General features: G+C 53.9%; 2 protein-coding genes across 8 annotated transcripts; one reads left to right on the top strand and one right to left on the bottom strand.

The window, feature by feature from the left end:
• Positions 1-71: 71 nt before the first annotated feature.
• Positions 72-2,956, bottom strand: CENPB (centromere protein B). Its single transcript, XM_047743661.1, has 2 exons — positions 2,783-2,956; positions 72-2,730 (listed from the first exon to the last, which is right to left on the bottom strand). Exon 2 carries the CDS (start codon positions 2,711-2,713, stop codon positions 893-895), a length of 1,821 nt encoding a protein of 606 aa, XP_047599617.1. The 5' UTR covers positions 2,714-2,730; positions 2,783-2,956; the 3' UTR covers positions 72-892.
• A 7,170-nt stretch (positions 2,957-10,126) lies between these two features.
• Positions 10,127-20,874, top strand: CDC25B (cell division cycle 25B). Of its 7 annotated transcripts, none has more exons than XM_047743654.1 (16): positions 10,137-11,592; positions 12,451-12,560; positions 13,281-13,404; positions 15,243-15,284; positions 15,499-15,535; positions 15,778-15,900; positions 16,007-16,156; positions 16,276-16,434; positions 16,806-16,883; positions 16,975-17,151; positions 17,322-17,417; positions 17,966-18,028; positions 18,186-18,284; positions 18,496-18,629; positions 19,326-19,437; positions 19,585-20,874. In XM_047743654.1, the coding sequence occupies exons 1-16, from the start codon at positions 11,393-11,395 to the stop codon at positions 19,723-19,725; spliced, it is 1,845 nt and encodes a 614-aa protein (XP_047599610.1). In that variant the 5' UTR covers positions 10,137-11,392; the 3' UTR covers positions 19,726-20,874. The 7 variants fall into 7 exon arrangements, with proteins under 7 accessions (XP_047599616.1, XP_047599610.1, XP_047599609.1 ...); XM_047743653.1 differs by having other exon boundaries at positions 10,861-11,592; positions 16,972-17,151; XM_047743656.1 differs by having other exon boundaries at positions 10,867-11,592; positions 16,007-16,129; positions 16,300-16,434.
• The last annotated feature ends 693 nt before the right edge of the window (positions 20,875-21,567 follow it).

Below are 21,567 nucleotides of genomic sequence, written 5' to 3'. Positions count from 1 at the left end.
AGGACCAAAAGGAACCAAGAAAGGACGTGTTCCCAAGACAGACGCAAGCCCAGACCATGAAGGATGCACCCTTGGCTGTTAAAACGTTCACCCCCACAAAAGGGGAGTGGACGGATTTATTGAATTCAGACTGGGAAAGGAGCAGCTGGACGGCTGGACTATGGGCCCAGCCCCAGGCCCCCTGCCCAGGATAGGGCCCTGCCAGAGAGGGAGGAGAGGCATGGGGCCTGCAGCTACCCACAAGGAAGTGCCCACTATCACTCCCCTGAAGGGCCTCTTGGGAATCTCCAATCTGGAAAGAAAACCAAGGGCCAAAGTAACCTGGCCTGGGCCAGAGAAAGGGATTGGGAAGATGGGGAAGCAGGCAGAGGCAGGCTCAGGAGCCTGCGGTGAGTTAGACTGTGCTTCTCAAGGCGGCCCAGGGGCAGGGGTAGGGGGCTGCCAGCCTTGTGGGGGCCTAGGCTGGACCTTCCTCTGGAGCCCTTCCCAGAATGGCTTTGGGGTCCCCCCCACCAAAGACCTGGTGTGGACGGCAGAGGGGAGAGGCACTCTCCGGCCGGGAGCTTCCAGGGCCCACCCCTGGCTGCTCCTGGGGCCTAGTCCACGGATGGCACGGTGTGGTAGCACCGGACAGCTCCCCACCTGGTCCCCCAAGCCCGGGGGGCAAATGGGGAGGAAGGAGGACTCTGAGAAAGAGGCAATAGGCAGGCAGTGAGGCTGACCCCAGCCCTGGGCCCTACCGAGGTGGCTGGGCCTGTCACAGGGCCTGAGGAACATCACTAAAGAATCTGGAGCTCCCCACTCTGGCTCCATGCACAGCGGCTGCCCGGAGAGTCCTCTGCCCTGGGCTGGTGCTGCCACATCCGGGTCGGGCACGACTAGGCCCAGTGGCTCAGCTTTGATGTCCAAGACCCCGAACTCCCGCCTGCCTGGCGTGGTTCTTCCTGGTCACATGGACCAGATCATGTTCCAAGTGAAGGATGTGGCTCTGCACTCGGTCGTCAATGGGGAAGGAAGTCAGGTACCTCTTGACCATAGCGAAGTAGGCCATGGCTTCCCCAAAGCTGGGCACAGGCACCTCATCACTATCCTCCTCATCGTCTTCATCATCTTCATCCTCCTCATCATCCTCATCTTCCTCCTCTTCCTCACTGTCAGACTCAGAGTCCTCTTCACCCTCCAAAAAATGGAGGGTAGGGCACTGGGCCTCCTCTTGGGCACTGTAGCCCCCGAAGCTGCCACCGGCTTCCACTACCCCCTGGGCCCAATCCTCAGCCTCCAGCCCCTCGGAGGAGCTCTCTTCCTCCTCCTCCTCCTCCTCCTCATCACTGTCATCCACATCACCCTCCTCTTCCACCTCCTCTTCCTCCCCCAACTCCTCTCCTTCCCCCCCTTCCTCCTCCTCGCCTTCTTCTTCCTCTTCCTCCTCCTCCCCTTCACCCTCCTCCTCCTCTTCCTCCTCTTCTTCTTCCTCCTCTTCCTCCTCCTCCTCTTCCTCCCCCTCACTCTTGAGGGCAGTGGTGATGGTGGCATTTGGGCCACCCCCGAAGCCAGCCTCCCGAAAGCAGGCAGCTATGTCCGAGGGCTCCACTGCCTGCCAGGCGGCAGCCACAAAGTGCAGGGCCTCCATCAAACCTAGCTGCAGGCCTGAGCGATCCTGGCCTTCCAGCGCCGCCATGGCCTTGAGTAACATAGCCTGGCGGTAGTGGCCCTTCACCTGTTGGACCACTCCCCGCTCCAGCGGCTGCACCGTGCCCGGAGGGAAAAAGGCCAGCTGTACGTGTCGCAAGCCCGAGGTATCCAGGGACTGGGCAGCCAGGCGGCCTGCCAGCAGCAGGACTCGGCGAGATTCTGCGGCCATGCGAGTGTCCAGGGCCTTCAGGTACTTGGCCAGGGCCTGGGTGGTGACACCACCCTTGGAGTTGGCGGTGTAGTCGCAGGGCAGGCCGGCTTGGCCTGCACGGGGCTTGGCCGACTTGCCGGCCACGAGTGGGGGCAGCTTCTCGCTGCCGTCTGCGTTGGCGCACAGCAGGACACTGAGGCGCTGGGTGGCCCTGCGCGCCCGTCCATCGCTGCCGCATAGCCCCGCAGCCTGGTCGGGGAGGAAGTCGTACCACAGACTCGTCTCGATGGCGCTGAACACGTCCTGGGAGGCGTAGCCCTCGGCCACCGACGGCGGCTGCTCCTCCCGAGCGCGCCAGCCCGTCGAACCCCCGCCGCTGCCCTCCGAGGGCACCGCAGGCGGGCTGGCGGGAGCCGCTGGGGGCCGGGGGGCGGCACTGCGCGACCGGGCGCGGGCCACACCGCTGCAGGACACCACACCGTGGCGCCGGCGGAAGCGGTCCAGCCAACCGTTGGAGGCGGTGAAGTCGTCCATGCCCAGCTCCTCGGCTATACGCAGAGCCTTCTCCTTGAGGATGATGCCCTTGACGGGTAGGCCAGCGGCGCGGATCTGCTGGAACCAGGCGATGAGCAAGCCCTCGAGCTTGTCATAGGGGGACAGCTTGTTGGTTTTGCGGCAGGTGGAGGCCACACCGTACTTGCGCTCCGACGCCAGGATGGCGCGCTTGTTCTTCAGGATGGTGCTCAGCGTGGACGGCGGGATGTTGAAGCGCCGCGCGATCTCGCCCTTGCGCAGGTCCGGGTTCTCCTCCACCTCCTGGATGATCCGCGACTTCTCCCGGAACGTCAGCTGCCGCCGCTTGGGGCCCATCCCGGCGCGCCCCCCGCCCCGGGGCCCGGCGCCACCGCCGCCGCCCCGGGGCGGGGGGCCCGGGCCCGCGGCGGGGGGCACCTGGCGGCCTCTCCCGCGCGCCCCGCCCGAGACAAAGCGGCTCGCGGAGCGGCGGGCGGGGCGGCGACCCGGCCCGGCCGGGGGCACCTTCGGGGGCGCCGGCGGGCGCGGCGCCGGGCGGCGGGCGGCAGGCGGCGGGCGCGGGCGAGGGCGGCCGGCGCGGGCGCGGAAGGCAGGAAGTGCCGCGGCGCGGGGAGCAGGGAGCGCGGCGAGCGGGGCGGAGCGGGCGGAGCGGGATCTCGCGGGAAGCGCGGGGACGCCCGGCGCCGCCTCCCCGCCCTCCGCGCCCACCCCCCGCCTCCCCGCTGCCCCGGGCCGACCGCGGGGGGGCGCTGCGGCCTGCTGGACTGGCCGGCGCCCGGGCGTCCGGCGACCTGCGGGCAGGGGCGCGGCTAAGGGCCTCCGCGCCGGGTGGGCGGTGATTTGCTGCTTGTAAAGAATAACAGCTGTGGTTTGTGGGTTTTGTTTTGTTAAAGCAAAAATAGCTCACGCTCTTTGATGATACTGAAAAATACAGGAAACTAAAAATCACCTTTCACCCCAGCACCTGGAGAGATGAGCAGGTAACATTTTGATACGTTTCCTTCCAGCCTTTTCTCTAGGCTCAAGCAGTTTTCTTTTTAAAAAATTGATTGCATAAAACCGGCATCGGATGTATAATCTGTATATCTGGCATCTTCTGCTGTTTTACCTGGCAAGGAGTGATGAGAATTTTGCCACATCGATAAAATATTGCCAACACGCTTTTTAATGGTTGTATATTGTTCCAATTAGGGAGGAACACTAATCTATGTAGCCTGTTGTTACACATTTAGATTACTTTTATAAGCAACATTACGCTTTTAAATCGATTTGATGATAATCCCACAATCCATAGATTAACGCTCACTTTCTGGGCTTTTCCATGCATACAGGCATAAATGTTTGTGTTTTCACCTACAGAAATAATGTCATGTATATAAATATGTAAACATATATACACGTGAATCCCTGAAACCTCTTTCTCCACCGCACACGTAAAAATGACATATTCTTAAAACAATAAATGCATTGCGGTGTTTTGAAAAAATCTCTTAGAGTGGAGTGAGGTGTAGTCAAGAGGAAGGCTGTGACCCAGAGCACTGGGCTCTCCAAGGTTAAGGGTTCGTGAAAGGACTGACAAGAAACTCATGAAAAACAGCTAAAGAGGTAGGAGGAACACCAAGCCTGCATTGTGTTTCTGGAGGCCAAGGGAAGAAAGTGTAACTCACTGCTGTGTTAGTGTGTATTGACAATTTGAATCCTGTGAATTTTCTAGTCATACTCTTTGCCCATTTTTCTCTTGTATTAGTCTTTTAGTGGACTTACAGGAGCACTTCATAGGCTCTGAACACAAAATCTTTGTTAAATATATTACAAATATGTTCTTCCAGCCTGCCAGCTGTCTTTAAATTTAACCTAGGGAATCTTAGTATGAGAAGTTTGTAACCTTTTTTTTTTTTTAAGATTTTATTTATTTATTTGACAAAGAGAGAGAGAGATCACAAGTAGGCAGAGAGGCAGGCAGAGAGAGAGTGGGAAGCAGGCTCCCCACTGAGCAGAGAGCCCCATTCGGGGCTCGATCCCAGGACCCTGAGATCATGACCGGAGCCGAAGGCAGAGGCTAACCCACTGAGCCACCCAGGCGCCCCACCTTTATTTATTTTTTTTTAAGATTTTATTTATTTGAGAGAGAGAGAATACAAGTAGAGGGAGGGGCAGAGGAAGAGGGAGAAGCAGACTCTCTGCTGAGCAGGGAAATGGACACAGGGATCCACACATGGGGTTCCATCCCACGACTCCAGGATCATGACCTGAGCCAAAGGCAGACACTTAACTGACTAAGCCACCCAGATCCCCCAGTTTGTAACCTTTAAGTAGGCAGATCTGTCATTTTTTTTTTCCTTTACTGCTTTTGGGTTTTGTGTCTTACTTAGGCCTTTCCCACTCTTGAGACATTAAAAAAAAAAAAAAAATTTTTCCTAATCACAAGGTCTAGGAGAAAACATGGGAGACTTTCCCTACAGGAGCCAGATCAGTTCTTGGTCTATAATGGGTACATGGTTCCTGTGCAAAGGTGAGTATAGAGCTACCTATCTGAGACTCCCTACCATACATTTTCAGGAAACCATGTCAACATTTCTGTGATTTCATCCATGTGCATATATGTCCTTCCTGCCTCTTCACCCATCCTGACTTATAATCAATGTGTGTTTGGGTGAATGTCATGTAGGTAGGTTTATTTTTCCTACTTCACTGAATTTTCCAAGTATTTTTCAATAAGCAAGTACAACAGGCCCTTTAAAATGAAAAGGAGAATGGAAAGTTTGCTGAGGGACATGAAAAATAATGATTTGGTAAGAGGAATGGGTATTAGGCCTAGTGGGCAACTTTGGACAGTCTGGGCCAAGAGAAGAGAAGGTGGACTTTGCACTTGCCTAAGGTGGGGAATTGGAAGGATGGGGCTAACAGAGAGAAGTGGGGGGCCCCAATCCTAGAGTTCCAGATGGATTGGCAAGGGAATTGCCCAGTTTAGAGGGAGTGGAAATGGGACCTATGCCTTGGTACAGGCAGGTAGACCAGATGTCTAGAAATGGCTGCATCATCAGCATGTGTGTATGGCTTCATTTTTGTCCTGGAAATGGCCATAACAGTATCTTTCATGTGGCACCAAGGATGGACCTGAAGTAGAAGACAATGTGGGCCTGTTGATGGAGGTGGATATAGTTAGCAGGAAAGAGGCTGTCCAGCCATTTGAGGACGTGTCCGCAGTTCCTAGAGCCAAGAGTCCCAAGAGAAATACCTCATCTCTCCCCGAGTCCTCCATAATTCTATTAATGCTTTCATTTTTAACAGCTTTATTGAGACATATTTCACATATCATACAACTTACCCATTTAGCTTATACAATTCATAGACACATGCAACTATCACCGCAGTGAATTTTAGAACATTTTTGTCACCTTAGAAAGAAATCCCATATTCTTTAGTAGTATCTCCCTATCACTCCCTGCCCCTTCCTCAGCCCTGAGCAACCACTGATCTATTTTCTGTCTATAGATTTCCCTGGTCTGGACATTTTGTATGAACGAAATCATATAATATGTGTCTTTAATGACTGGCTTCTTTCACTTAGCATCATGTTTTCAACATTCATGCATGATGAAGCCCTATCAGTGCTTTATTTTTTTCTTACAGCTGAATAATATTCTATTATATAGATATATGATATTTTTAAAAAATTTATTTATTTATTTATTTGACAGAGATTACAAGTACACAGAGAGGCAGGCAGAGAGAGAGGAGGGGAAGCAGGCTCCCAGCTGAGCAGAGAGCCTGATGCGGGGCTCGATCCCAGAACCCTGGGATCATGACCTAAGCCAAAGGCAGAGGCTTTAACCCACTGAGCCACACAGGCGCCCTGATATATGACCTTTTTATCCAGTTGTCATTTGATGGACATTTGGATTATTTCTGTGTTTTGGCAATTAAGAATGATGCTGCTATAAACACTTGTTTGCAAGTTTTTCTGTGGACATACATTTTCATTTTTTCTTGGATATATACCAAGGAGGGGAATTGCTGGGTCATATGGTAACTCTATGTTTAATTGTTTGAGGAACTGCCAATTTGAGGTCATGGTCTTTTAATTAACTTAAAAATTATACCTGTTCTGGGGCATCTGGGTGGCTCAGTGGGTTAAAGCCTCTGCTTTTGGCTCAGGTCATGATCCCAGGGTCCTGGGATCGAGCCCTGGATTGGGCTCTCTGCTCTGCAGAGAGCCTGCTTCCTCCTCTCTCTGCCTGCCTCTCTTGCCTACTTGTAATCTCTGTCTGTCAAATAAATAAACAAAATCTTTTTAAAAAATTATACCTGTTCCTTGGAAAATATTTTAAAATACCAACAATTTTTTTAAAAGATTTTATTTATTCTTTTCAGAAAGAGAGAGCAGACAAGCAGGGGGAGAGGCAGAGGGAAAGAGAGAAGCAGACTCTCCACTGAGCAGGGAGCCTGACATGGGGCTTGACCCCAGGACCTGGGGGTCATGACCTGAGCTGAAGGCAGACTCCCAACCATCTGAGCCACCCCAGCGCCCCCAAAATACTGAAAATTTTGAGGATAGAGACATTTAACTCCACTATTCAGAGAATATCCTTGTGGGATACTTTTCTGTGCATAGTTTTTAATGAGATCACACTTGGCATGATATTTTGTAGCCCATATTGTCAACATCTTTTCATGTCAATAATTATCTCCATCAGTGAGTTTCAAACTTATTTTACTCTTGGAACCCTTTCTTCAAAAGACCATTTTCTGAAAGCCCAATATGTCATCATTCAAACATCAACAATCACTAATTGGGCCCTTGCCCGGTGCCAAGCATCCCTACTTGTCCCCATGCCTGTTCTCTTTAAAAGTCGCAGGTATTACGAACTATAGAGGAGTCACCGCATTAGCTGCTCCCCTATAAGAACACTCAGCTTGCTCTCTGTGCTCAATGAACATACATTTGTGTGTACTTTTATCATCTTTTTAAGAGAAATCCCTAGGTGTCTGGGTGGCTCAGTCAGTTAAGCATCTGCCTTTGGCTCAGGTCATGATCCCAGGGTCCTGACTCAGCGGGGAGTCTGCTTCTCCCTTTCCCTCTGCCCCTCCCCTGCCCATGTGCATGCGCTCTCTCTCTCTCTCAAACAAATAAATATTGAAAAAAAGAGAGAAAGAGAGAAATCCCTAGAAGTGGGATATTGGGTCAGGGGCCAACCTTGGACTTGGGCCTATATGAGGTACTGGGAGACGGGAGGAGAGACAAGTGACTTGGTCCCTGTTCTTCAATAGCTCAGTCAGCTTGAGGAAATGAAATCAGAAAAGGGAAAAGGAGATTTCAATAAATAGAGCCACACCTCCCAATAATTCCCTTTAATTATTTTTAATAGATTTTTATTTATTTGAGAGGGAGCGAGAGAGAGAGAATGATGGGGGAGAGTCAGAGGGAGAAGCAGACTCCCCGCTGAGCAGAGAGCCCGATGCAGAACTCAATCCTGGGACTCCAGGATCATGACCTGAATAGAAGGCAGTCGCTTAACCAACTGAGCCACCCAGGTGCCCTTTTTTTTTCTTTTTAAAGTCTCCCAGCATGGAGCCCAGTGTGGCTTAACTCACAACTTTGAGATCAAGACCTGAGCTGAGATCAAGAGTCAGTGTTTAACCGACTGAGCCACCCAGGCACCCCCAAATCTTCCCTTTTTGGAATTAACACTGTATATACCTGCTGCATCAGTGTGAAAGCTAATAACCTAAATGTTCAGCATTAGGGAAATGAATAAATATATGGCATTATGGTAATTTGGCTCCACCTTCAAGTAAAATGAAGAAAGCAAGGGTAAAACAATGTTTCACACAGTTTGTTATATTTGTAAAAATGTGGAGATACATGTGCTTATACATATATAAACCTGCACTGTGGACTATGGTAGCCACTAATCCCATGTGGCTATCGAGCCCTTGAAATGTGGCAAATCCAAGCTGAGATGTGCTGTGATTGTCAAATGCACCAAAAAAAAAAAAAAAAAAAAAAGAAAAGAAAAGAAAAAAAGTATCTAGGTGCACCTGGGTGGCTCAGTCAGTTAAGCAGCTGCCTTCTGCTCAGGTCGCAATCCCAGGGTTCTGGGATTGAGCCCCACATGGGGACCCTTGCTCAGTGGGAGCCTGCTTCCCCCTCTCCTTCCCACTTATGCTCTCTTTTGCTATCTCTGTCACTGTCTCTCTCTCTCTCTCTCTCTCAAATAAATAAAATCTTTTATTTATTTATTTATTTTTAAGATTTTATTTATTTATTTGACAGAGAGAAATCACAAGCAGGCAGAGAGGCAGGCAGAGAGAGAGGAGGAAGCAGGCTCCCTGCTGAGCAGAAAGCCCAATGCGGGGCTTGAACCCAGGACTTGGGATCATGACCTGAGCCAAAGGCAGTGGCTTAACCCACTGAGCCACCCAGGCGCCCCTAAATAAAATCTTTTTTAAAAAGCATCTAAAATATCTAATAATTCCTGTATTGATAATATGTTGAAATGATAATATTTTGAATATTTAAAGTTTAATAAAATATTAAAATGTCAGGTGTTTCTTTTTCTATTTTTTAATGTGGCTACTAAGAAATTTTAGATTAGGTATGTGGCTCATATCTGTGCCTCCCCATTATGTTTCAATTGCCCAGGACTGTCACAGACTATCTCCAGAATATCCAAGAGACTCATATTGGTGGCTGCCTCTAGGCAGGGGTCCTGAAGGTTTGTGTAGAGTGGGAGACTAGACTTTTCAGTGCTGTTTTGCACCATTTGAATTTTCTCCTTTGTTTGAATTTTTGGTACCATGGCCCAATTTTTAAAAACCATTTAACATGTCACAAACCATGACAGAAAAGGCACTAGAAAAGTGAGTCCCACAAAGAAGATGCTGTGCAGCAACAGGCTTAGAGAAGCAGAAGGATTTTGCAAACATGTGATAATTTTCTCTTCTTTTCTGCCAAGGCATTGGGGTCACACTGGACCCTGTTAAGCAAGCCCAGAGCTTGATATGTACAATCCAGAGCCCAGGTATTCCTTTTATGGGGAATGAAGCTTTCCCCAGCCCAGAACTATATTGTAACCAGGACCTGGCTGGATGGGAGGAGTCATTCCTCTTATGATATGATTGCAAATATTTATTTTAGCTTATTTTTCTTGATTAGCTTTTTCTTTTTAAGATTTCCTTTATTTGAGAGAGATCATGAGAGGGGGGGAAGGTCAGGGGGAGAAGCAGACTCCCCATGGAGCTGGGAACCTGACATGGGACTGGATCCCGGGACTCAAGGATCATGACCTGGGCCTAAGGCAGTCGCTTAACCAACTGAGCCACCCAGGCGTGCACCTTTTCTTACTTTCTCTCTCTCTCTCTCTTTTTTTATTGAGCACATAATCTGTGATCTAATTGGCAAAAGGAAATTCAGGAAGATATACGGAGCTGATGTATGGAATGCTCTGGAATGACCCCTCTGTGATCCTGGCCTCTCACTGGACCAGAGGTGACCTCTGAGTGTGGAATTTGAGAGGATTCAAGAGTATAATACTCCCCTACCTTTTGTTGGACACACACATACACACACACCCCTCCCCACACCCTGTAGAAATGTGTGTGTGTGTGTGTGTGTGTGTGTGTGTGTGTGTGTGTGTGTGTGTGTTGGATGGGAGTAATCCCTGCTGGGTTGATTTCGAAAATGCAATCCCTCAGTTTTCTTTCTGGTCTTCAAGGTGGGAGGCCTCACAGATGGTCTCCTCGCTTACCCACCCCGCTCCCCAGGACAGTCACATCCTGGGCTGTGAGTAGTGGCTGGAGGTTGGGAGCTGGACCCCTTGATCCAGGTGGATGAACCGGAAACGTACCTGAAACCCCAGCCCTGTCCAGCACGAAGCACAGCACCTGACACATCACAGAAGCTGAACAAAATGTTGGGAGAAGGAAATGTCATGGTCTGCATGCTCAGTTTAAACTAGTGACAGATTCAGTTTCCCTGGCCATCAAAGAAACGTCAACTAAACAGTGTGATGCCATTGACCTCACTTTAGCCAAACCCTCAATGGGCATGAGATATTTCCATAACTTTGTTCTGAGGTGGAAGCCACCTTCTTTGGTCCCAATCGCCAAAACCTATGGCTAGGTCAGCCATTAGAGCCTCCTCTGAGGCTGCTGGAGAAAATTGGACCCCTTGGGGTCACAGATAACCTGGGGCCCCATGAGTTATACAGGGCCCCCACCTCCGGTCTACCTCCTGTGAGGGTTGGCGGAGGCTCCGCTTGGCAATTACGCTTCACCGACGCTCCGCGCTGCGGGTCGAGAGGGAAGGAAGCCTTCAGGAGCTCCTGGGGTGAATTTCTGCTTTGCCACTTGCCCCGTGTGACCTTGAACGAGCTAATGAAGTTTTCCACGCCTCAGCGCCCGGGTTGGTAGAGTGGCAAATACAGTCCGCTCCGTGTAGCCGTGTCTGGCAAACTCCCGGAGTGGAGCCTACTGGTGGGTGTAGGTTATGTTAAATCTGGGGCGGGGGTTCCATTGGAGAACACCCTAGCGGCTGTGGCTTCCTCAGGGACCTTCTCCGCCGGGGATAACTCCAAACACATCCCGAGAAGCAGAATTTGGGCAGCCAAGATCCTGGAGGCCAGGCTGGGGCGGCGGGGGGCGGCGCGTGGAGGCTTAGGAGAAACCCCCAGTCCTTAGCCGGGACCAGATTCGGGAACTGGGCTGGGCCGGGCTGGTCAGCCTCGGCGCCTTTCACCCCGTGGGCCCCGCCCTCGGTCCCGCCTTCTCCTAACCCGCGCCCCCATTGGTGGCGGCCGGCGGCGCGGCCGCTGTTATTTTTCGAATATATAAGGAGGTGGAGGTGGCAGCTGCTGCTTAGAGGCTTCCCGGACTGGTGGCCGGTCCCTGCGTCCCTCCACCCCGCCCCACCCTCCCCGCTTCCCTCTCCTCCCTCGCTCCGACCCCGTGGCTCTTCCTCCCTCCCTCCCCCACCCCGGGCCCGCTCCCCACCTCGCCCCGGCCAGCTGTGCGATGGAGCTGCCCCAACCGGAGCCCGCGCCGGGCCCGGCTCTCAGTCCGGCGGGCGTGCGCGGTGGTACGGAGCGTCCCAGCCATCTCCTGGGCCTCCAGCTGGGAGCTCATGGCCTCGTGGGGTCCCCGGAGCGCGCGGCCGCTTCCTCGCCGGTCACCAGCCTGACCCAGACCATGCACAACCTCGCCGGGCTCGGCAGGTAGGACGCCCGCGCACTGCGATGCTGGGTGTGGGGTGTTGGTCCCGGGCCTCCCGTGGAACCCAGCGTGGGAGGCAAATCTGGGGAGCGGAGTGGGGAGGTGTCCTAGGTAGTGCCTACTTCAGGGACCCGGGACTACGGCGATGAGGCCAGGTCTGTGCTGTGCACACTTCGAGGTGACTTGCTGTTGGCAACACAAGACACTGGAGATGGGACCACCGGTCCCATCCCCCCCCCCACTCCCCCATCCCTGCCTCCCGCGTGCCTCCACCATGCTGGCTCCCTACCGTCTGCCCTAATCACCACTATTTTGCCCCAGGCAGGGGATCCTGAGCCTGGAGTGGGAACTTGAGGATGGCAGAGAAGCCTGATTCTCTTCTGTCTTGCCCCTGCTCCCTCCATCCCCAGTTCTTTCCTGAGGTTAAGGGGTTAAACACTGGTCCTGCTTCCTGAGCAACCTGCAGTGTCCAGGCTGGGTTGCCCTCAGCAGCAATGGAGACCTAAGTCTTGCCCTGGCTCCAGAAAGGCTTGTGGATGGATAGGGGTCTGAGGAGTCCCCAGGAAGGCCCTCCAGGGCTACTCTGCTACCCTGCCACCCCCCAGAATGGCCCTCAACCCACCTCCTTGCTCTTGCCCTGGGCTCACCTCCCCCTGAACCCAGGAGGACCTTTCTTAATCAACAAAGAAAAGCTACTTAGTGCCTCTGCAGAAGACCTGAGAAGAGGGCAGGCCCTCAGAGCCCTCCCTGGGGCAGGGGTGAGCCCTTCAGAGGTGGGTGGCTGGTGGGAACATGGGCCAGCTAGCCCTTGAGCCCCACATTGACATTTCTCCTTCCCTGGGCCCCTGTTGCCTTCCCAGTGAGACTCCAAAGCGTCAGGCAGGCAGCCTGCTCTCATGCTTGTCCCTGTCCAGACGGCGGGCATCTGAATCCTCCCTGTCCTCCCAGTCCTCTGAATCTTCTGATGCAGGTGAGGCTCAGGGGTACCAGGGGGCTTGCGGGGGGCTGCCTGAGTCTCTCCACTTCACTGCTGATCAGACTAACATCTTCCCCACAACCTGGTGGGCCCAGGAGCCTGCACCTGCCCACCTCTGGTGGGCCTCCCCACATCCAGCCCAGACTGGCTGAGCGGGCGGTAGGGCGGGGCCCTCTTCGGGAGATGAGATCTTACCTATTTAAAACCAGGCGCCAAAGTACCTGAACCACAGCCCCAGCTGGGAGGCATTAGGGTTGAATGTTGGTCATTTTATAATATTCACTTGCCTTCAGCGGTAACCTTTTCCTTTAAAAAGTTATTGTCTCTTCTAGAACAAATTAAACCAGCTTAAGAAAAATGCTTAGCAAAGTTTTGGCTTAAAGCCTGTACAGCTGAGGGGCACCTGGGTGGCTCAGTTGGTAAAGCATCTGCCTTTGGCTCAGGTCATGGTCCCAGGATCCTGGGATCGAATCCCACATCAGGCTCCCTGCTCAGCAGGGAGTCTGCTTCTCTCTCTCTCTCTTAAATAAATAAATTAAATATTAAAAAAAATAAAACGTATACAAAGGAGTTTCCGTAGTAAGAAGTGAGTAGAGCCCTGCCCAATTTTGGGGGCAGTGTGTTAGCCCTTGGTGTTCATGGGCAGGGTTTTGTTTCATTTTTTTAATGTATCAAGATCTAAACTAGAAACAGGTTTTTCCTTTCTCTGAATAGAATTGGGACATGGTGGGGGAATGTGTACAGAGGATGTCACTACTTTCGAACCAAGGTGCTCTGTCCCCCCAGGTCTGTGTATGGATTCTCCCAGCCCCATGGACCCCAAGATGGCAGAGCAGACGTGAGTAAAGGGATCCCCACTACCAAGGAGTTGACGCCTACCTTTGGGAATCCTAGTTTCAGCATAAACCCACTAGGGAAAGTCTGGGAGAGTGGACAGACCCCTTCAATCCACATGTGGGGGTGACCTGTTGATCTTCCAAGTCCTGAGATTCTGCTTCCTGTCTCAGAGCAGGTTCTGCTCCCGCAGGAGCAGCTGAGTGTGGGCTCAGAGCCAGGTGGTAGAGATAGAGGCTTATGGGAGCACTGGATACTTCAGCCAGCCCCTGGCCTGTGGGAATACAGGTCTGGTGTATGTCCCTTTTTTCTTTTACTTATACACATCATTTTTTTTTTCTATGAAACATCACAATTTTAAAATATGGTCTAATGAATTCAAAACCTTTAATTCACTGTAGGCCAAACAGAAACAGTTGTGGCAGGTTGATTCAGCCCTTGGCCATCCTATCAGCAACCTCTGGCTTCAGGGACACTTTCCTGCCAACCCCTGGACCAGGCCCTTTACGAGAGAGAGTGGAGAGGGAGTTGGACTCAGGACAGGTCCTTCCTCCTGGGTTATGGGGGCATGAGTAGTATCTTCTAGAGCACAGCTGTCCCTATCCAGCTGTTAGAGCCCCGGCAGGGAGAGCAGCTGCCAGGCATTAGTGGGGCCAGCTGGGCATCCCCAGACTGGGCAGAGGGACTATGGCTTTGGGGTTAGGGCAGTGGCTGTCTTTCCTCCCACTGCCTTTGATCAGACTGGGCTGGGCTACAAGGTTTGTTCACAAACAGGAAACAGGGAGAGAACTGGGTAGGGGTGGGAGGACTGCAGGTTGACAAGCCAGAACTGTCCCTGCTTTACTCCTGCGGCGCAGGCACAGATGGGAAACCAAGCCAATAAAATTCATCATTTCTAATGCCAGGTTATCTGGTACAACCCCTCCCCAGCCCTGGGAGTCATGCCCCTAACACTAGCCCTCAATGGCCCTCCCCCGCCAACCTCTCCACCTGCTTCGACGGTTACAGTTTCTCAGAAAGAAGCGTGTGTGTGTGTGTATGTGTGTGTGTGTGTGTGTGCGCGCGCGCGCCTGAGCTCACATAGACACACAAAAGCCCCGCGTGGCAGGTGGTCTCTGGTAACATAGCTAGGGGGTGGGGCCTATCTACAGAAGCTTGTGCCCCAGCCTCAAAAGGAACATCTGTTGGAATTCTTTGCCGGCTGGCCTCTTCTAAGGCAGGAGAAGGGGGTGGGACAGAGGCTTGGTCCTAGAAAATTCCATAGGAGGGAGGAGAGGATGTGACCCTGAACATTTGTCACTAGGGGGTCTGGCATGGCACACTGTGGCTGGTCTGGGGGCACACTAAACCAGGCCCCTGTCCTGGGGGGAGCTGGGACAGCCCCCACACAAGGGAAGGGAAGCCCAGTCTTGCTGGCATCCAGGCCCTGGAGATACCCACATTGTCAGCCACAGTCTGTCATCATGGGACGGATGGATGACTTTCCTGGCGGCCATATGGCCCCACTGAGGTGATTTGCATACAGGTGGAAGGCCTGTGGGCAAGCTGGCAAGACTGTTGCCTTGGTAGCGCCTCAGCCACCCTGTGACCTCCCCCAGCTGTCTCTGTTGCTCCATTCCCTGGGCCCTCTTCCATTCAGGGCAGCCTTCCAAATCTCAGGCTGCTTCTCCTCTCTCCCCTCCCCAATACCTGGACCCCTGAGAGTCCCCATTCTTCCCTCCCCTTTCTACTGACCTGAGCCCTGGCCCCCAGGCCTTGTGGATGGGAAGAAGGGGCTGATGCTGGGGCTGGGCTTTGGACTGTAGGGGGAGGTGGGCTGCATGGGACTTTTCTCTCTCCTAGGTTTGAGCAGGCCATCCAGGCAGCAAGCCGGGTCATCCGAAAGTAAGTGTCCCAGACTTCCTGAAGCGGGCTCTGGAGGTCCACCTACCCCAGGCTCTCCCCATGCCCCCCACTGGATGGAGTAAGCATGGGAAAGGTGCTCTCCCATTGCCTTCCCCAGGGATGTGCAGGGATCTGTGCCAGAGGGCCATCCTGTATGCTCTCCTGCACGGCCCCCTACTCTCCAGCCCTGATGTCTCCCTGTTTCTTCCTGCAGTGAGCAGTTTGCCATTCGACGTTTCCAGTCCCTGCCGGTGAGTACCCTCTGAAGTCTGACACTGGAGGCTCAGGCCCTGGCCAGGCGGAGGAGGGGCAGGAGGGATCCGGGGTCACCTCCCAGAGGGCAGACTTGAAACGGTCTGGTGGCCCTGGTCTGGCTGTGGGAGATGGGGTTTTGGAGGTGGGGGAGTCGGAGGAGGGACAGGAGAAGGTAGGGTCAGGGCTGGTGCCAGAGGAATAGAGCCTTCAGTCCTTCCTGCCCTACCTGGCTCTCTAGGTGAGGCTTTTGGGCCACAGCCCTGTGCTGCGGAACATCACCAACTCCCAAGCAACTGGCCGCTGGAGGAAGAGTGAGGCGTGTGGCCGAGCTGCCCGAAGCTCTGAGGAGGACAAAGAGAATGTGCGCTTCCAGAAGGCTGGAGTGGGAGAACTTCAGGGGGATAAGGAAGAGGGTGTGCTGGGATGGTTCTCTGGCATTTGATGACACTCGCCCATGTTGCCCACAGGATGGATTTGTCTTCAAGATGCCATGGGAACCCCCACATCCCAGCCATGCCCATGCTTTGGCAGAGTGGGCCGACCGCAGGGAAGCCTTTGCCCAGAGACCAAACTCAGCCCCTGACCTGATGGTACACTGGGAGAAAGGAACCCTGCGGGTGGGCTTTTGTGCAGGCTGGGCAACCCTGGAGGCAGCCTGGGTGGGGAGGAGGAGGGGGACCCTGAACCCAGAGGCAGTGGGAACCTGTTCTGTGCCTCGGGTCCCACCCCTGAGCAGTCTGTGGCTGTCCCCACCACACAGTGTCTCACCCCCGAGCGGAAAATGGAAGTAGAGGAACTGAGTCCCCCTGCCCAATGCCGATTCTCCCTGACTGCCACCCAGGGGGCCTCCGAGGAAGATGATGGATTTGTGGACCTCCTGGAGAGCGACTTAAAGGTAACCAGTCTTGCCTCACTAGGCACTCGACATCCCTTGTCCTGGGATCTCCCAAAAGAGGAAAGTCCTGATCTCCCGCCATGAGACCATGACTTCATTCCGATGTCAGAAGAGGAACGCAAGCTGACAGAGTCATGGCGCAGCCTCTGGCCTACCAGAGACTGGCAGGTGGCTAAAGCTGCAGGGAGGGAGGGCGCTGCAGTGCAGAGACAAGGCCAGCCTTCCCGCATGGCCACATTTCTCAGCAAGTGGGGCCCTGCAGTTTCCTGGTTCTGGGGTACTGCCCCGTGTGGCTGTGCTGGAGGACCTGGGGCCTAAGGGGTTGGCCTTTGCCCGCGGGTGTGACCATCCCCTTGCTGATTTGGCCTCAGGATGACAAGGCGGTACCCCCAGGCATGGAGAGCCTCATTAGCGCCCCACTGGTCAAGACCTCAGAAAAGGAGGAGCAGGTGGGTCTCTGAGGGGCTGCCCCAGAACTGGGGGGGGCTGGTAGGGGGCAGGGGTGGGGTACTCTGACCCCCGAACTGCCACCCCTGCCAGGACCTCATCATGTACAGCAAATGCCAGCGGCTCTTCCGCTCTCCGTCCATGCCCTGCAGCGTGATCCGACCCATCCTCAAGAGGCTGGAGCGGCCCCACGACAGGGACCTGCCCACACAGAACAAGCGCAGGAGGAGCGTGACCCCTCCAGAGGAGCAGCAGGAGGCCGAGGAACCTGTGGGTGCCCTCCTGGGGTGGGGCTGGGCAGCTACTGTCCAAGTCCACCCCGCCAGCACACCTGGGCGGGGTTTGTGGCAGCGGTCAAGGTGCAGGGAGAGAGGTGGCAGCCACACAGGGACGCTGAGGGGCAGCCTGGCCCCTGACCCTGGTCACCATCTACCCTGCAGAAAGCCCGTGTCCTCCGCTCCAAGTCCTTGTGTCATGATGAGATTGAGACTATCCTGGACAGTGACCACCGGGAACTGATTGGGGATTACTCCAAGGTGTGAGCAATGGGACCCTCGGGAGGCTCGACCCCTTACTGTGTGGCCCCCTGAGCTCAGAAGCTGCTTTGGTACCTCCTCCCCCCGTCCCACCCCTGGTTTTGTCCAGCACAGCTTCTTCTTTATTCTCCCCTAGACTCCTCTCTCTGGCTCTCCTTGGTCTCCTGACTCTACTCCAGATCTGTTTGGGGTATCGGTTGTGTTTCAACCTCGGAAAACATTTCCAAACTAATATCTGGCTTGGCGCCTCCTCGGGCCTCATCTGGGGGGCTTGATAGAGTGTGAAGCAGGAGGTGGGGAGTTCATCTCTTCTGTTCCCTTCTGCATTTCCCCTTGGAAGGGATTGTTCCCTGGATGTCAGGCCCAAGAGGCGTCTCTTGGTTGCTATGGGAACCAGAGCTGAATTTGAAGGGCAAAGCAGGTGTGGCTTTCTGAGCTTGGGAAAGAAACTATCCTTTCTAGGCTCCTAGTCTTGCCAATTTCATCTTTTCTTCTCTCTCTCTCTCCTCCCCCTCTGCCTTTCTCAATCTCTCTCCCCTTCTCTTCAGGCTTTCCTTCTGCAGACTGTGGATGGAAAGCACCAAGATCTCAAGTACATCTCACCAGAAACGGTACGTCGGGGAAACCCATTCTCCAGGCACATTTGGGATGGCCATTTGCCCATTAACTTTCCTTGGGGATGGGCTGTAAGACCAGACCAGTGGTAGGGTTGGGGTCAGCCCCCATCTGCCAGGCTGACCTGCTGGGACCCACCTCTGTGACCCACAGATGGCAGCCTTGCTGGTGGGCAAGTTCAGCAACATCGTGGAGAGGTTTGTGATTGTGGACTGCAGGTACCCCTACGAGTACGAAGGCGGGCACATCAAGGTGAGGCGGGCTGATGGGGACAGGCCCTGAAGACCCACCATTTCTATCCTTCTGTGGGAGGGTCAGTCCGTGGCGGGTGGCTGCACCCTCTCACGGGGAAGGATCCTGTCCAGTAAGAGGTGGAATCACCCACCTGGAAGTTGGGGATGGCCAAGGGTGGATGTGCCACCCGGCCCCAGGAAGGTGGCCTGACCTCCAGCTCCTCTGGCAGACTGCCGTGAACCTGCCCCTGGAACGGGATGCTGAGACCTTCCTGCTACAGAGCCCCATCACACCCTGTAATCTGGACAAGAGAATCATCCTCATTTTCCACTGTGAATTCTCATCTGAGCGTGGTCCCCGCATGTGAGTCTGCTAGCTAGTGTTTGCTCCTGACCTTCCTGCTCAGGCTTTGGGGTGCTGCCATCTGCTGCCCAAGAGGCCTGAGCCCAGCCCCCACCTAGATCTGGGCCTCTAGTCCCCTGGCACCCCAGAGCAGACTTCACCCTCCCTTCCTGTGCATGGCACCCTCTCCCTACCTCCTCCCCATCCTTCCCATCAAGCCTATGTCCACCCTCCATCCATTGTCACCACCCCTCCCCCCTCAAGATCTGCTTCCAAGTCTCTAGCAGTGTCCTTAATATCCAAGGGCCCTGTCCCTCAGCTATGCTGAGCCTTCCAGGGTTTGACTGATCTTTCTGCTCCCCGACTTTCATGCTCACCAAGTCTCATCCAGACCTCCTGAAAAGATCTCTCTAATTCTGTCCACTTCTCTCTGTTATGCTTCCCCTTCTCTGTCCAGGTCCGTTATCTCTAACAAAGATTATGAACTGCCTTCTAGAAACAACTCCCTTGATTTACCTCCTTCCTCCCATCTCTCTAGCCTCCTCTGGTTCCAGTAGCCAGACGATCTAAATAAGCATTCTTATGGCTGACATTCCTGCACTCAAGCCTTCTGTGGCTCCCCAAGGCCCACAAAAGACTGGGTGCAAAGAACAGGTCTCCTGAGGTATATCCTGCCCTACCACCCAGCTCTGACCCCCACGCCCCTGCTGGTCGCAGGTGCCGTTTCATCAGAGAGCGCGACAGAGCTGCCAATGACTACCCCAGCCTCTACTATCCTGAGATGTATATCCTCAAGGGCGGCTATAAGGAGTTCTTCCCCCAACACCCGGTACTATGGGGCAGGGCGGCTGAAGCCTTCCTGGGAGGGCTGGACTGCAGGGAAGGGCTCGGCCAGCCGGTAGCCCAAGGAGAAGGGAGGTTTCCTCTAAAAGTTCCCCATCCCCCCATATTGACGGACCCTCCCATCCTGCCCTAGACCTTCTGTGAGCCCCAGGACTACCGGCCCATGAACCACGAAGCCTTCAGGGATGAGCTGAAGACTTTCCGCCTCAAGACCCGCAGCTGGGCTGGGGAGCGGAGCCGACGGGAGCTCTGTAGCCGCCTGCAGGATCAGTGAAGGGCTGATGCCAGTCCTGCCTGCCTCCTTTGCCTCGCTGCCTGGGTCCCAGTCTCCCAGGGGCCTGTGGGGCTGAGGGTCTGCTCGAGGCCCCAACTGCCATCCAGGGGAAAGACAGTGAGGGTGTTCTGTCCATCTGCACCCAGCCCCGATCCCCATGTCTCAATGCAATTATATTCCACATCCTCGTGCCACCTCTACCCCAGCCCAGACCCGGGGAGAGCCCAGCCTGTTGACTTGGTGAAACTGGATTAAGTCCAGCTCAAAGGAAGTATTTTGTGTCCAGCAGGAACGTTTTTGCTTTTTCTCCTTCCTTGTTTGAGTTAACCCTTTGTCTTCTTGTGTCCAGAAAAGCCCCCCCTCTTTCCCAGAGGCTCTGTTTATATGTGTCTAGGAGAAAGCCACCCCCCCGCCACTGGGGATGGGCCAAAGCAGAACCCCTCCCTGCCCGGGGTGCTGGCACTCCTGGGTGTGTCTGCCATGTTTCCTTTCTCTTCCTCTTTCCCATCCTTCCACGTGAACACCTCTAGCACAAACAGAAGCTCTTACTCTTTCCTGTTTCAGTGTTACCTGCGTGCTTGACTCCTTCGTCTGATTTAGTGCCCATCTCAGGAGATGCATGGGCTGAGATCTCAGCTCCTCTCTCCACTTGGGGTTAGAGACTCCAACCATTAATTAGCCACTCGGCCCTGGCTTCTGTTGCCTCAGAAAGGGATGACCTCCTTGGGGGGCCATTGGGCAAGGGCTAAGGTCTGCAGTCCAGCCCCCACTGCTGTGAACCCCGGGGTCCGATTGGTCAGAACTTGCTGCTCTCTTGTTGTGCATGGACAGATGGATGAATGGATGGATGGCAGATGGATGGAGAGCCACAGATGCCCAATGTCCAGCACACACAAATGGCTGAGTGGAAGCATTTCAGTGAGCGTGACCGCCTGCAGCAAGAACGGATGTATGTCTGTCTGTGTGGACAAAATCTTTACACGTTAAGCTTTAGAGATACTCGAGACAAAATGTTGTGGAAGCGGTGAAGCCAAGGACAGAGCCACGTCTGGATTCTGAATCTCAGGACGTGTGGAGGGCTGTGTTTGAAGAAGGCCCTGTTGACTCATCTGTCCGGGCCTTGGGTCAATAAAGCACTGAGCAAGCGGAGTAACCTGCATCGTGTCCTGTGGGCCTTTGACAAGACCGTGGCAGACCCTGAGGGCAGGAAAGAGTGAGGGCAGGTCAGCAGATAGGCTCCAATTCCCATACCTTGCTCTTTACATTTCCTCCCTTTGCAGCTGTTGCATCGTCAGGAATTTTCTTCCCCCATCTGTTATTCACCCTTTGAGACTCCATTTCAAAGGTTGCCTCCTCCCAGAAGCCTTCCTTCCTGCCCCATCAGAGAAATGACTTTCTTCTCCATACACCCAGCACCCAGCAGAGGTTCTACCACCTGGGAGATGCCAAGTTCAAGATCAAGAGAGTGGAAAAGGGCCAGTCTGGGAGAACCGGTCCCAGGCCCAAACCTGGGATCTCAGGAAATTCCCTCAGAATACCCCTGCAGGTGACCTCTTCCCCTAGATGTGAGTCTATGATTGTAGGACCTCCTTTGTACGAGTAAGGTAATGGCCTGATACAGAGTACATACAGCATGTCAGGCACCATTACCACTTTCTGTCGAAGTTCATCTACCTTCTGAACTAGGTGGTGCCAATGATTGTTGGCTCCATTTTGCAGATGGGAAAATGGAGGCGATTTCCTACTAGAGCAACAAGAGACTCTAGATTCCTAGGCTGAGTCTAAATGATGCTTGCTCTGTCTCCAGCTTTTCTCCCAAGATTCTTATGCCCAAAGGTTGGG

Source organism: Lutra lutra, chromosome 9 (genome assembly GCF_902655055.1).
Source record: "Lutra lutra chromosome 9, mLutLut1.2, whole genome shotgun sequence".
NCBI lineage: Eukaryota > Metazoa > Chordata > Mammalia > Carnivora > Mustelidae > Lutra > Lutra lutra.
Note: the sequence above shows the minus strand (reverse complement) of the source record. Positions and strands in the feature narration are given on the sequence as shown.

What these genes read in the sequence shown, in the direction of transcription:
- CENPB (XM_047743661.1), bottom strand. Translation starts at nt 2,713, where the DNA reads ATGGGCCCCAAGCGGCGGCAGCTGACGTTCCGGGAGAAGTCGCGGATC.
- CDC25B (XM_047743653.1), top strand. Translation starts at nt 11,393, where the DNA reads ATGGAGCTGCCCCAACCGGAGCCCGCGCCGGGCCCGGCTCTCAGTCCG. An exon ending in AACCTCGCCGGGCTCGGCAG is followed by an intron (nt 11,593 to 12,450) that starts GTAGGACGCCCG and finishes TTGCCTTCCCAG; the next exon opens with TGAGACTCCAAAGCGTCAGG. An exon ending in TCTGAGCGTGGTCCCCGCAT is followed by an intron (nt 18,630 to 19,325) that starts GTGAGTCTGCTA and finishes TGCTGGTCGCAG; the next exon opens with GTGCCGTTTCATCAGAGAGC.